The sequence below is a fragment of the Myxocyprinus asiaticus genome, chromosome 45 (assembly GCF_019703515.2).
Source record: "Myxocyprinus asiaticus isolate MX2 ecotype Aquarium Trade chromosome 45, UBuf_Myxa_2, whole genome shotgun sequence".
NCBI lineage: Eukaryota > Metazoa > Chordata > Actinopteri > Cypriniformes > Catostomidae > Myxocyprinus > Myxocyprinus asiaticus.
This window is the reverse complement of record NC_059388.1, coordinates 30,258,100-30,272,628: the sequence shown is the minus strand read 5'-3', so window position 1 is coordinate 30,272,628 and position 14,529 is coordinate 30,258,100. Positions and strand designations below refer to the sequence as shown.

The following is a 14,529-nucleotide window of genomic DNA, read 5'->3' as shown; positions in this document are numbered from 1 at the left end:
TAATTAAGTTAGCCGGCTTCTGTGGGTACGTTCAGACCCATTGATGTGTGTCCAGCACTTCATCTCAGTGACAGCTCTGACAGTGAGATATTATTCTAGGAAACGGCTTCTACTTATAGCACAGGAAGATGTGCGAGACAGGACACTCTGCAAAGGAAGAATGAAAGATAAGTGCTGAAACAAACTATAAGCACGTACGTACATGCAAACATTTCTAGCTACCAAAATCAGCAATAGGCAATGCTCAAAGTTCTCATCTAGCTATCTGAATAATACCACATTCAGTTTAACGGCACATAACCCTAATGCAAGAACACAGGTTAACCTCCTGAGACTCCAGCGTAACTGCTGTGTGCATTTTCCATTTCCATTTTTGATTTGTAACTAGTAGAACCTAATAAACATGCAAAAAAAATAAAATAATTCTAGAGCAAACAGTTTTCCTAAAAATCGATGTCCACATATGTGGACAGCGGGACTAAGTTGTGAAATTTTTTCGTTTTTAATTTTAATTTTTTTTTATTATTGTTTTGAGGAGTGTTGGTTATTGATGTTTTTGAGACGTTACAGACATTACATCATAAATTAGCATAATTAATTCTGATTTAAAGTAATGTCCAGCATCATCCAATCACTGACAACCATGTTAAAATAAAATGATACATTATAAATTCTGAATCTATGTACTGATTATCATTGTCTCATGTCTGTCAAACATGTTGAGTGATCCAAACATCATCTGCAGCCTGAAACTGAACTTTTCATCAGATTTTAGGAGTGAATGCACTTAATTGCATAGAGAGCTATAGGATGCTCCCTTGCTCCCTATTTAGTGAATGACTTAACCTCAAGTGTGCTGTCTGTCTGCACTGGTCTCAGAACAGTTCGAAATGCACTTTATTTTCATCCTAACTCCATATAAAGCCTCTGAAAGACACATTTATCAGCTTTTGGATGAACCCATTGATTCTCAGTGATAATGCACAGTAAATATAGGAATGCATTTACTAATGTTAATGAATAGAACAGTGAAAACAAAATGTATATTAAAATGAAGTAAAATGAGTCACAGATGTGTTAATGTTTATTCAAAATAACTAACATGTTTTCTAAACTTTTGAGGGAATAATGTCCCAAAATCCACATATGTGGACATCATGTTTCAGCACGCTGACGCGTGAAAAAGTGCATACCCGCGTAGTGTTTCTGACTTAATAGCAGGCAGTAGCCTACAATTTGTTCTTCCAGTAGTACAAAATCTCTCAAACCCACTGAACCAAGAACAGATGCTGAGGCAGGATTCATTTGAAATGGAATGTATATTTCAAAAGGTATGAAAGTGGCATTCACACCAGCTTAGGGAATAATACCGTTCCATCAAAAAACAAAATCATCTTCACACTAATAATTAAAAGCAAACAACAGCTCAGTCGTACACAGGAACATTGGGGCATTTCTGATGAATAAACAATTTCCATGTTCATACTGTGCATGTAATATAGAATAGTTTTGTGTAACAAAATATTGATCAAAATCCTTAACCAGGGTATTTATTTAGACCCGAATAAAAACGAGGCTCTGTTTATACGGTTGATACTTTAGCATTGATCGTTAAGTCAATATGTTGCTCCAAAAAATTTCCAGCAAAGCAAAATAAATCCAGAAAATACATATTTTTGAAAAGTAGAATTGAGACAGGACCTTATCACCCCGTTTTCAGTCACATCAAATATTTCATCTACCCTGACTAAGGTCCGTAGCCCTCCATAATTAAAATATACAGACATTCGTGACCTTAACAGAGTATTATCATGTTGACACGGCACAGATGCACCCAATAAAATGATTTTAAGATGATGAAAGACATTCTTTGGTTTGAACAAAAGAAATGAAGTATAGACAATGAAATATTGGTCAAATAAAATGTGCATCTTTCTTAAAAACAATTATACAATAAATGAAAAATTAAAAAACCAAAGCTGACTTTGTGGTAGTTTCATAACTAAGAAAATGACATAAAATGCAAACTAAACATCCATACAGCTCGAGTACTTTCAGAGACGCAACCCAACATTCAGATATGTAAATGACCTGATAAAAAACATATGTACAAATAAATATATAAGATTGCATGGCAGTACATCATCCATTGGCGTGCCATGTCGGCCATCAGAGATAGAAAAAAAGATGGACTCCTAAAGAGGGTCTACGTGGATACGGGGCGGATTGGCACAGCTCTGGGGGTCCATGGATTTAAGAAGTGTCCGCAAAGATCATCCAGTGAATGTCCATTTAACCTGCGGACACAATACATGACACAGACACACAGCTTTCAGGGATACCGCTGAGGTGGTCTCTTTTCAATCCCTGCACACACACGCACACACACACACATATGCACTGAAGGATTCGATCTGGGTCCTATCAGCATTTCAGCTCTCCCTGAAGATATTGATTACATGTCCAGGGCCACAAAATTGACAAATGGAATGGCACTGAAATGGAAAACGACGGTGGCACTTCTGTTACAGCAAGACAAATTATGACACACAGAAGGGAGTTCACATTGCCAACCCATAAATGTATAGGGAAGACCGGGGCTAGTTGTCACACTTAACTCCAATGAATATTTCTCAGGGTTGAGTGACTTTTGATTGGGTATAAAAAAAAGCTATTTTTGGCACCCAATTGAACATTTCCTGCATAATTGGGCGGAAAATAAAAGATGCGGTAAATTTAAAACATATTGCCCATATCGCAGGGCAAGTTGTCACAATAGGAACCTGCTGATTATTTACTGAACTTAAGAATATCCTTTTGAAACATTAAATACATTGCAAAAAACATTTAAAAAAAAATATCAAACCATTGTTTTGTAATTGAACTGTATAACATTCTGACATAAAACACACGTGACAACTTGCCCCAACCTGACATTAATGAAAAGCGCCCTTGTCCTGAGAACACAGCTAACCCTTTCTGGTACCCTTTCTACCTTAATTATGTAATTGTAGTGTTCACTTCTTTATTCAAGAGCTATTATAAAAACATAATATTAGTATTCACATGTGGAGGGGGGGGAAAAAAAAAACACAAACATATGGCATTTCAAGACACTTTGGAACCAACAATCATTTGTGCAACTAGACCTAAAGTCCCTGTGACAACTTGCCCCGCTCTCCCCCATAGTCTTTGAGAAGATATTCCTTGCTTGGGTGGTGGTAATTCAGCAATACTGCCTTTAAATGCATTAGTTGCATGCATCTGTGTGCGCTCCGGGTGCGTAAAGGCGCACAAGGTGACACTAAATATCCCCAATCTGCTCTGGTGTAATGCATCCATCACCTTTTCACATGCTCAGGCTTACCGACTCTCCGGTGTCCTATTGCACGTTTCGGACCATCTTTTGCGCGGACACCACGAGCAGCTGCTGCTTCTGGCGGCTGGATTTGACGGCCAGGATGGCTTGTCGGTTCTTGTACTGGACCATCTGTAAAGTGATCTCCGCGTTCCAGCCCTCGTCCTGCGGGCACCTGAAGTCAATCTCCCGGCCCTCCATCATCACCACCGTGAAGTACACGTACTTGCCCTTCCTCTCGACGCAGTCCACGGTCTTCATGTTGGCGAAGTGGAGCTCCTTCACCTTGCAGCCCGTGTCGTGGTGGTGCTGATGGTGGTCGTGGTGTTGTTTGGGCGGGTGAAGCATCAGTCCGTCCTCGGTGAGCACGCAGCGCTTCTTCTTCCACAGCTGCAGCAGCCCATCGCTGCGCTTCTCCAGCACGCCCTCCTTGAGCACCTTTACGCCGCCGGACTCGAGCATGGCCACGAATCACGCCGAAACCACGCGCTGGTGATGGGGCTCGCGCATTCAATGTGTCTGTGAGGATCTGAGGCAACGGGCTGAGGGGGGATGGATGCGTGCGTGTTACCGGGAGTGTGTGAGATGATCGGGGGTTTTTGTTGCACGAGTGGACCGCCCACTGCATGACTGAGGCACGCGCGCTGAACTCTGCAACATCAGCACTCAAAACGCGCGCGAGCGCGCACACGACCCCAAGAGCTGCCCACCTCGACAGCATTTTTAAAAGTAATATGACATGCACATTTAAAAATGACATAACTGAACATTAAATACGATTATGATAGTTATAATGATGTGACCATGTTAGACTCAAATATGTGAAATATGACAATGAAATGCCCCCCATAATGAAAACAAGCAAATGTAACCCCCCCCCCCCCCCAATATTTATACCGTGATCAATGGAAACATGTAAATGCTTCACACTGTAACCCCCCCCCAATGTTCAATCCAAATCTACGCCATTGATATATTGCAATGCAAATAGATCTTTTGCAGAGTAGCGTCACGGTACATTTTTGGCGGGAAAAAAAAAAAAAAAAGGCAAAAATCGCGGTTGGTCCATTGAGGGCCAATATTTGGAGGGTTTAAACTTTAAATACAGGAAGGTGAAGCATATAATTTTATTAAAACACACACCAATTCTTCTGTTAAAACGTGTCTATTATTTGAGCTGTTCAGTTGCTTAAATCGTAATTTTTACTATAGTTATAGGGTTTACACCATTTCGTCATCATGGCGACGCCAACGAAGTTGGCTATAACTTGACAGATGCGGTTAGTAAGCAATTTTATCACACTAAAATCATGTTAACATGCATATTGTTTACATCTTGTGGCTATACCTTTGAAACAGTGAGGATATTAACGTTTACAGATTGGCCCCATTGACTTCCATTGTAAGCGTCTCACTGGAACACAGATTTGTGCTTTTTTGTATGTTTGTTTAAAAGGAGAGCCGATTCAATTTATTTTCGCGGTAATCAATATTATGCCACAAATGCTGTCGATTGTGCTCAACTTATATTGAACACTGAATATTTATTTAATTATTCCATTGACAAAACACTGAGCTCTCCAAAACAATTGAGTGGACGACAAACTCCCGAAAGTACGAGTTCTGAAATTAGAGGTGATTTATGCAACGCATGCCACTAAAGAGACTTAAGATCATTTTCGCTTCTGTCAAAAATTAAATATGGCACTCTGCAGGCCTATTCACACTGCAATATATTACATTATACTGTATATTACTGTAAAAAAAAAAGAACATAAATTTACAGTAGAATACCGGCAGTTGCCAGAAATTTTACGTAAAAAAAAAAAAATACGGTGACCTTGTTTCAGGCTTCCCAGGATGTAATTTTGATGCCTATATTTTACGGTTCACTACTGCTTATATTATTAAAATGACAAACTTAATATACAAATATACTTCTGGAACTATAAAAGTCTGCTTTTCACTTTAAAATGTATCGTTAATCACTGTAGTAAACACAAAAGGCCACATGACTTCAAGAGTGACCCTTCCAAGAGCTTAAATTAATACACATAGAGACACAAAACACCACCAGGGTAACACATGTGACACAAAAATAATACACATTAACTAAATGACATAAAATATAACAGAACACCCCAATGTACATAACTGATATTAAAAAAATACTTGAGTTGTCAAATTGTAATTCTTGGGGAATTTTAAAGCAATGACGCCGCCTAGTGGAGTCATCAGGTAATGTTTAAAATACTGAAACGTTACTATTTTGGGCAACATGGAGTTGTTTGTCAAGTTGTCTGGAACTGAAGTGCTAATTTTCTACATCACAAACACCCTAGAGTACTGGCTTGTCTGATCTGAATTCAAACACCCACATTAGCACCATTTACACATCAAAGAAATAGACAATGAGACCAAGGCGTGCACATTTGACCAATTTATTTGATGAATATACATCCACGTACATTTATAGAGTACATTAGTATTTTGTAGCATGGCGTTTTGCTTTGACAACAGCTGCTGAGGGGGAACAGAGACCCCTGCTGCTTCAAACTGCTTTAGACAGAACTAAATTGACTGCTCAGACCGTCTGCGCTAGACATGTGCACAGAGCCGGGCTGAAAGACACGGGAATACTGTAGGGGTTTGGGAATACAGTAGGAATATTGCTCTTTCTGCTTCACTCCTGCTGGGCTGGGCTACGAGGAAGAGGAGACTTCTAAAGACGTTCCTCAGCATACACACAAACACACACACTCAGATGCACCCCTTCACAGTGATCGGCCTGCCAAACAGAGGGTGGTATGTCACCACAAACTACTCAACAAACATCACTCAGGGCCAAGCTGAAAATCAACCAATCACACAAAGTGTAGGTTGTTTGGGGTTCCTGCAGGACATCGAATCATTCAAAGTGCATTCTGAAGAGGTGTTTATGTCGAGTCCACCTGACTGACAAAGAGTCAGTTTAATGTTTGTTAAGCGCTTGTAAATAGGGGGGGGGGGGTGAGTGGACTAATCGATGGCAAACGTTTAGAAAAAGATGCTACTGATACATGACAAACGTACAAAGTGCTCATAGAAAAACAATGGTCATGCAACAGAGCGTCTATTCAAGGACGAAACTATTCCTTATAGATGTGGAATGTCAATCATCTCTCCGTTTCTACCAGATAAACAAAACTTTACTGCCTGATTGCGAATTATTCTCCAAGCATTTAGAACCGATTTTATGAAGGAAATAAAAGCTTTGTGGAATGTTAATGGAGAACTAACCCAAAGAGACAGATCAAATAATGTACACAAGTCCAGCTCTGCGTTACGGGGCAGTTTGTGCCGCCCTGCTGAGACTAAACGTCAGTCTCCGCTTTGGTTGCACAGAGCGTAAAGGAATCACTCAGGACATGTTTCGTGAATATTTTCTCATAAACTTCACCTCTGGATAGTTTTTCCACAGCTGTTGTCTAAGAGCAATACAAAAGACTTCACGAGAACCCAACAATCTTAGCAGTGAAGAAACAAGTGTCATGCTTTGAGGGATTTACTGCATTCTAACTATTTATACAGAGAAAGAGAGAAACTGGTCTAGTAAAATACTATGCGTCATGAGCCTCTGCTCCCAATTAGGTTGTTTTTTTTGTAACAAATCTTGAAATCCTTTTATTTATTTTTAATTATTTCTACCAAGAAAATTACAAAACATTGTAAGGCGGTAAGTAACTATGTTTGTCTGAAGCCGTTACAGTGTATGGGGATCCTGAAGGAAGTGGGCACCGCCATCACTGCTGTTTGCACTCCTCTGGGGGGTTGGCATCCTTCTGTAATAAACAAACAAAACAAAAACACACTTTTATAAAAAGGGCTCAGCATCTGCCACGCATTTAACTTTTGTAATGTATGGAAGCATATTTCTGCCATATTGGGGGGGGGGGGGACTGATTAATATCATTGAGGGGGAAAAACCCCATTGACTCGATTGACTTTACATCATAATTTTGAGACATAAAAGACTCAATCTAATTATTAACTCAAATATGATTTACCATCTCACGATTATGACCTACCATCTCAATTTCAACTCTCAAAATACGACTTTGAATCAGGTTCGATCTTGTAATTAACATTTTCTTCTCATAATTGACAAAGATGCATAAATATTAGGGATGGGACAGTATGGTTCTCACAATTTGATATACAATATGAGGTTCATGAGTAGATATAATCTGAAATTGACATAACACTTAAAATATTACAGAAAATGTTTTATTTTCTAAAAACAAAAAATTGTGCAAAATTCTCATAATTTCTCAAAATAAAGTTCTTTAATACAGTTTAAAAATGTTGCTCATATACCGTTCTCTATGAGAAAAGATCAAAAACAAATAAGCTTTCAAAAATAGTGGGCTACATTCAGGCGCAGAACAAGCAGTTGAACTGAACAGAACTGGTCCTGAAAAATGTGAGTGAATATTTATATTTTAATAATATGTTTGTCATTATTAATCAATTTCACTTTGTATAAATACAAAAACGCTATATTATATTAACTATTATAATATCGTGAAATTGTGCATGCATATATATATATGACATAACCTAACACTGTTTGAAATAATGCATTACATTGAGTTTACATTCATTTGTATAAGAAATGCTAAAAAGGTCACTGTCACTTTAAGAGATCAATGAGCGGTTTTCAGTGTTCAGCGAACATCGAGAATCTCTCGGTTTCTTTAGCGCATCCATGCTGTGCGAGATTAATTTCTTTTTGACCCTAAAAGATCAGAAAGGATATTAAGACACATTCAATGAAAGTGGAGTGCGCCTTATCTTTGATGGAGACACATTACATGGAGGAAATGATCCGCTTTAATCTTGAGCACTTTTCATCAAAACAAGGCAATTTTCCAGGTATTCCAGTACTTGAATTTCTAAAAGCTACATTCAAGCACTTTAAGGACCTCGTGTGAACGCTGTAAACAGTGTAGAAAAAAGCGCAGAAGTGATAAAATCAAGCAATAGAGAGATGATGTTTGATGGGTCATTTCATTTATGATCACATGGACAGAAAACAATGTTGCAAATTTCTAAATATGGAGTTTATGGTTTGTCATTTTTTTGATTTGTGATATCGAAAATCAATATATCGTCCCATTCCTAATAAATATGATTTAATGTCTTAAAAACTCTTCATTGGCTTGCCATCATAAATGACTTTGAATCTAATTCCTTGTAATTATGACTCTGAAATTATTACTTTGAATCTAATAATTATGACAAAGCTTGATTGATTTTTTTTTTTCTCACCCCATTGTGGTGGAAACAGACTTCCATAGAAATGTGGCACATTTCCAAGTAAAATGGAATATTAAGCGGGAAAACTAAAGCACCCCCCCCCCCAAAAAAAAGTAAAACCAGGGTTTTAATTTGTAGAGCAAACCAGACGCTTCAACATACAGAAACAATACAGATGCTAATGGCAATGCACTATGGTTAAACAAAAAAACAAAACAGATGTGCATGTTAGTTATTAGTATGGAAATGGGGAGGAAACAGGATGGACGGGGAAGTATACATTAATTCATGAGTGTTACCTACCAGAGCTGGGTTACTACAGACACCATTTACACCTAGTGAGGAGAAATTTAGAGAGGAACTCAAAAGGTGCCAGAGTGCTAGAAAATTAACAAATCGCTTACAAAAATAAAGTGCAATAGGCAGAAAATGATTTTTTTACTGAATAACTATTTCTCTATATTTACTCTGTATGATTAGTTATCTGCATGCTTTGAGAAAAGACAGGGCTCCAGACTAAAAAAAAATGACTAAGGAGTCATTGCATCTTCAACTGAAACATTTGGCTGTTTTAGTTGCCACGTCACAGAATTGCTCGATTTAGAGTGTTGTTCAAAAACAAGATAGAAAGTCAAAAACAGCTGATAGCTCATTAATCGGGTGTTTAATATATATACACTATATAGTTGAGTGCAAAAAATTGCATTCCCCTTTTGTCTCAAGTTTTCACACCCCTGAAAACATTCCCTGTCTTAGGTCAGTTATGATCACTACTTTAAGATGTCAGAATAATAGTACAGAGAATGATTCATTTCTGCTTTTATTTCTTTCATCACATTCCCAGTGGGTCAGAATTAACATACACCTTGTTAGTATTTGGTAGCATTGCTTTTAAACAGTTTATCTTTGATCAAATGTTTTGGGTATCCTTCCACAATAAGTTGCTGGAATTTTGGCCCATTCCTCCAGACTGGGAGGAGAACTGGTGTAACTGAGTCAGGTTTGTAGGCCTCCTTGCATTTGGAAGACCCATTTGCGACCGAGGTTTAACTTCCTGGCTGATGTCTTGAGATGTTGCTTCAATATCCACATAATTTTCCTTCATGATGCCATCTATTTTGTGAAGTGCACCAATCCCTCCTGCAGCAAAGCATCCCCACAACATGATGCTGCCACCCCCATGCGTCACGGTTGGGATGATGTTCTTCGGCTTGCATGTCTCACCTTTTCCTCCAAACATAACGATGGTCATTATGGTCAAACAGTTACATTTTTGTTTCATCAGACCAGAGGACATTTCTCCAAAAAGTAAGATCTTTGTCTCCATGTGCACTTGCAAACTGAAGTCTGACTTTTTTTATGGTGGTTTTGGAGCATTGGCTTCTTCCTTGCTGAGCAGCCTTTCAGGTTATGTCGATATAGGACTCATTTTACTGTGGATATAGATACTCATCTACCGGTTTCCTCCAGCATCTTCACAAGGTCCTTTGCTGTTGTTCTGGGATTGATTTGCACTTTACGCCCCAAACTACATTCATCTACAGAAGACAGAATGAGTCTCCTTCCTGAGTGGTATGATGGCTGTGTGGTCCCATGGTGTTTATACTCGTTTGTACAGAAAAACTTGGTAGCTTCAGGCATTTGGAAAGGATGAACCAGACTTGTGGAGGTCCACTATTTTAATTTTTTTATTGTTTTTCTGAGGTCTTGGCTGATGACTTAATTTTCCCATGATGTCAAGCAAAGAGGCACTGAATTTGAAGGTAGGCCTTAAAATACACCCACAGGTATACCTCCAATTAGCCTATCAGAAGCTAATTGGCTAATTGTCTAAAGGCTTGACATCATTTTCTAGAATTTTCCAAGCTGCTTAAAGGCACAGTTAACTTAGTGTATGTAAACATTTAACCCACTGGATTTATGATATGGTCAATTAAAAAAGTGAAACAATCTGTCTGTAAATAACTGTTGGAAAAATTACACGTGTCATGCACAAAGTAGATGTCCTAAACGACTTGTCAAAACTATAGTTTGCTAATATGATATCTGTGGAGTGGTAAAAAAAAATTAGTTTTAATGACTTCGACCTCAGTATATGTAAACTTCTGATTTCAACTAATATTACATATCTATATCTATATATACACACAGATCTATACGCACACCGTACATACATATAGTCTTTAGTCTTTCTTTGTGTCTGGGGCATCAAGTCACAGTAAAGGCTACAAGTGCGCAAACCAGATGCAGTTTATTGTGCTTCTCCAGTCCCAAATCAATAACCAGAATTTTTTTTTTTTTTTTTGTACATAACACGGGACTTTTATTTATAAACAAGACCGAAATACACATGGGACTACTTTTTTGAAATGTCTGTGCTCCCAGCTGTGAACTCACCGACGACCGATTCGCTGAGAAAGTGACTAATTTAAACTGCTAACCTGAGCTCCTGAGTTCAAACGAGCTCTTGTCGGGTGATTCATTATAAAGAGCCAGTTCAAAAGAGTCATTTGTTCATGAATCAGACATCATGGCTCGCGCTGTGTTTGTTGTTGCGTGCAGCCAGCAAGCTTATATCAATCAACAGAACGGGTGAAAAGCAGCACGAGACACACTGGCGCTCTAAAGATATATTCAATAACACACAAGTTGATATCTGACGAAACGGTATATGAAAGCACACATCCCAACTGTCACCAATGGCAACTAGATTTTAAATTGTTGCAATCATTTGTTTTTGGTCACATTTGCAACCATTTTAGTCACAGTCTGGAGCCCTGAAAGATCAGATGCACAGGCAAAGTTTTGGCATGCTAAAGAGATGCGAGTAATCACTGTCCAAACTGCTGAGAAGATAAATGACTTCAAGCAGTGCTACTTTTATCACAAACATTGAAATTTCAAATCCAAAACTCAACCCACAAGATGTGCAGCACTTTGTAGAGGATAGCTGTCAGAATTAACGCATTAACCCATGCGATTAATTAAATGTTTAACGTGTTATTTTTTCTTAATCACGATTAACATTTACCGTTCTAAACTTAGACTTTGGGAAACGTTTAATGTTACTTGAATTGGTGATATTTTAGTGCATTGTCTTTATATATGGTATATGCAACGATACCATTTTTTCTCTTCCGATCTGATTCAGATACCTGATTTATCAGTATCGGCCGATAAGGATCCCGATCCGATACCAGCATTATTTTTTCTTAATGAGTTTAGAACATCTATAATTCACTGTGTGGAACTGATTGGGAGTACTGTGTGTAAAGAAACAAAAACCTCTAACAATACAATATTTCATAAAATAGGAACATAAAAACAATTAGATAAGAGCATGTGCAAACTTTAATAACTGGTAGAGATTTCTTAAGGCTTTAATTTTGAAAGTCCGGCACTAAGCGCTCCAGGAAGCCTGTGTTTGAGTGTTTGTTTGTAGGCTAATTCACAGTAGTGTAATACGCTTCTCATTCAACATCTGGCAAAATGCTTGTCCGAGCCGTCCTCAATGAATGTTATAGGCGGACCCAACTATTGATCATCTACATCTGAGGTGGAGTTTGTGTGGAGTGACCACATATTGCGCTGAGGAGTGCATCACGAGCCTCTGCGTGTGTTTGTGTGTGTGTCGGCAGAGCGGCGCTCGTTCAGTAAAGCGTGGTGCCACAGACTACTTAGCTGTGCATGCTGACTGTATATTTATTATTAAACACAGCCATTTGCAATTCACAAAGCATTTGGATGACTGTAAGAGCATGAATAAAATGCACGAGTTATATGGACTACTTTAATGGTGATTTGAGGTTATTTATGTCATTCTTTGAGCTTGAGAGTAATGTCAATGACCTACATGGTGTATCGGATTTGGATCGAGCTCGTCGGACCGATACCCGATCTGGGTAAAAACGTCAGTATCGGATCCATCCCTAGTATTTTATCTCCTCAGCAGCATGCAAAAGAATGAACTGAAATGAATTTTCCAAATTAAAAAAAAAACACCATTATTTATTTTCCCCATCTGAAATGGATCAAAGGTGGCAGTGAATAAAGTGTTAAAGACTGAAGTAGAATAATAATTGTTTGCAGGAAAGATGCATGAGTGGAGGTGACAGTATGTATTCTGTATGTTGAAATCTCCGTATCAGTCTGAGGGACTCCAGTGAGGAGCATTGGAGGAGATCAGTCTTACCTTGGGTTCATAGTCTGGATCGTTTTCTTCATCTGCCTCCTCTTCACCCTCCTGTCAATCACAAACACAACAGGTTATATATAGTCAAAGACACAAATGGTAAAAGAGGGACAAAGACAGAAAAATATCCTTACTTCATCATCAGCTTCCTCTCCCTCCTCATCATACTAAAACCAAAACAAACAGATGTCAGATCGTTGGAAATAAAGCATTACAACTCGCTTCAAGACAGAGGATGTGTTCCCTTTCACTCACATCATCATCGTCATCTTCGATTGCCTCCCCCGTGAAGTACAGCACCGCCCTGGGCACGATACGCTCACGGATGAAGTGACCGATCTCAAAGTCTGCTGCCAACACGGCCTCCGAGTCCTCGTCCTGAAAACAGCAAAACAAAATCATCAAATACACACGAGTTTCACTGCCATATTCACGCTTATTTTACACAACATGTACTCAAATGTATATTAAATAACATCGATAAGGCTGTGGGTAGGTTTCAAAATGCCACAAGGGGGAACTAACACTTCTATTAATTGACTAAACTTGCAAGGATAACCAATAACCTCAAAATAGTAGAGGATGGGACAATATGGTTCTCTCACATTCGATAAACTATACGAGGTTCACGATTCGATATAACAACACATAAATGACAAAGCATGACAGAAATTTTTTTTTTGTGAAAAATGTGACCAAAATGCACATTAAAATAAAGTTTTTTTTTAAAAACACAATATAAATGCTCCAAGTTCAAATAATAAGTTTATATACCTTTAAAAAATAGATGGTGTAAACAGATATTTTAATAATTTATCATCAATATAACAAATCATTATAAAACTATCAATTAATATATCTTAAAGTTGCATATATAATGATATGAGCTATCAATGTTTGAAATAATGCGTTTAATTTATAAGTTATAACATTGAGTTTGCATTCATTTGTATTAGAAGCGCTAAAAAGGTAAATGTCACTTTTAGGAGTTCAACGTGCATCTCACACATCGCACAGGTGTTCCAGTTTATTAACGAGAGAGAAGTCTTGGTTTTTAAGTGCATCTTTGCTATTTATTTTTACTTTTTATCTTGCTGTAAAGAACAGGAAGGATATTAAAAGACACGTTCAATGAGAGTGGAGTGCTCGGACACACATTACACGGAACAAAATATTCAGTTTCAATCTCAAGCACTAACAAAACAAGACATTATTCCAGGTATTCCAGTACTTAAATTACTAAAAGCAAAATTCAAGCACTTAAGGAGTGTAGGAAAGGGGTAAAATCATATCATTTATCACATGGACTGAAAATAATGTTACAAATTTCAGAATATTGAGTTTTGCCTCTATATAGTTTATTTTTTTGGTTTGCGATATTTCGAAATTCAATACATTGTCTCATTCCCACAAATTAGTCAAATATTGACAGATTCACTCACCAGTTCACCACTCTCTGGAACTGAAAGAGTAAAAAAAAGGAAACTTTAGATAATATTGGTGGTCACAGCATCTCATAATCAGCACCAACATTTTGCAATCAGAAAATAATCTCAATGATCAACATGACATTAATAATTGAATTGCATTTTTTTAAGGGGCCTGGGTAGCTCAGTGGTAAAAGACGTTGGCTGCCACCCCTGGAGTTCGCTAGTTTGAATCCCAGGGCGTGCTGAGTGAC

At 38.1% G+C, this 14,529-nt stretch overlaps 2 protein-coding genes across 4 annotated transcripts in view; both read right to left on the bottom strand.

Annotated features, from left to right (window-relative positions):
• Nucleotides 1-1,052: 1,052 nt before the first annotated feature.
• phlda1 (pleckstrin homology-like domain, family A, member 1) lies at nt 1,053-3,958 on the bottom strand. Its single transcript, XM_051688799.1, has 2 exons — nt 3,368-3,958; nt 1,053-2,297 (listed from the first exon to the last, which is right to left on the bottom strand). The coding sequence occupies exon 1, from the start codon at nt 3,818-3,820 to the stop codon at nt 3,383-3,385; it is 438 nt and encodes a 145-aa protein (XP_051544759.1). The 5' UTR covers nt 3,821-3,958; the 3' UTR covers nt 1,053-2,297; nt 3,368-3,382.
• Nucleotides 3,959-5,785: 1,827 nt separating this feature from the next.
• nap1l1 (nucleosome assembly protein 1-like 1) overlaps nt 5,786-14,529 on the bottom strand; it is a 32,197-nt gene continuing 23,453 nt past the window's right edge. For 2 of the 3 annotated variants that reach the window (XM_051688165.1, XM_051688166.1), the window contains exons 11-15: nt 14,291-14,310; nt 13,104-13,226; nt 12,983-13,015; nt 12,849-12,899; nt 5,786-7,179 (exon numbers count right to left, since the gene is read on the bottom strand). In XM_051688165.1, coding sequence (XP_051544125.1) covers nt 7,141-7,179; nt 12,849-12,899; nt 12,983-13,015; nt 13,104-13,226; nt 14,291-14,310 — 266 coding nt within the window. In that variant the 3' untranslated portion in view covers nt 5,786-7,140. Of the gene's footprint in view, nt 7,180-8,959; nt 8,992-12,848; nt 12,900-12,982; nt 13,016-13,103; nt 13,227-14,290; nt 14,311-14,529 lie in introns of all 3 variants that reach the window. The other variant, XM_051688167.1, reaches the window with a different exon arrangement.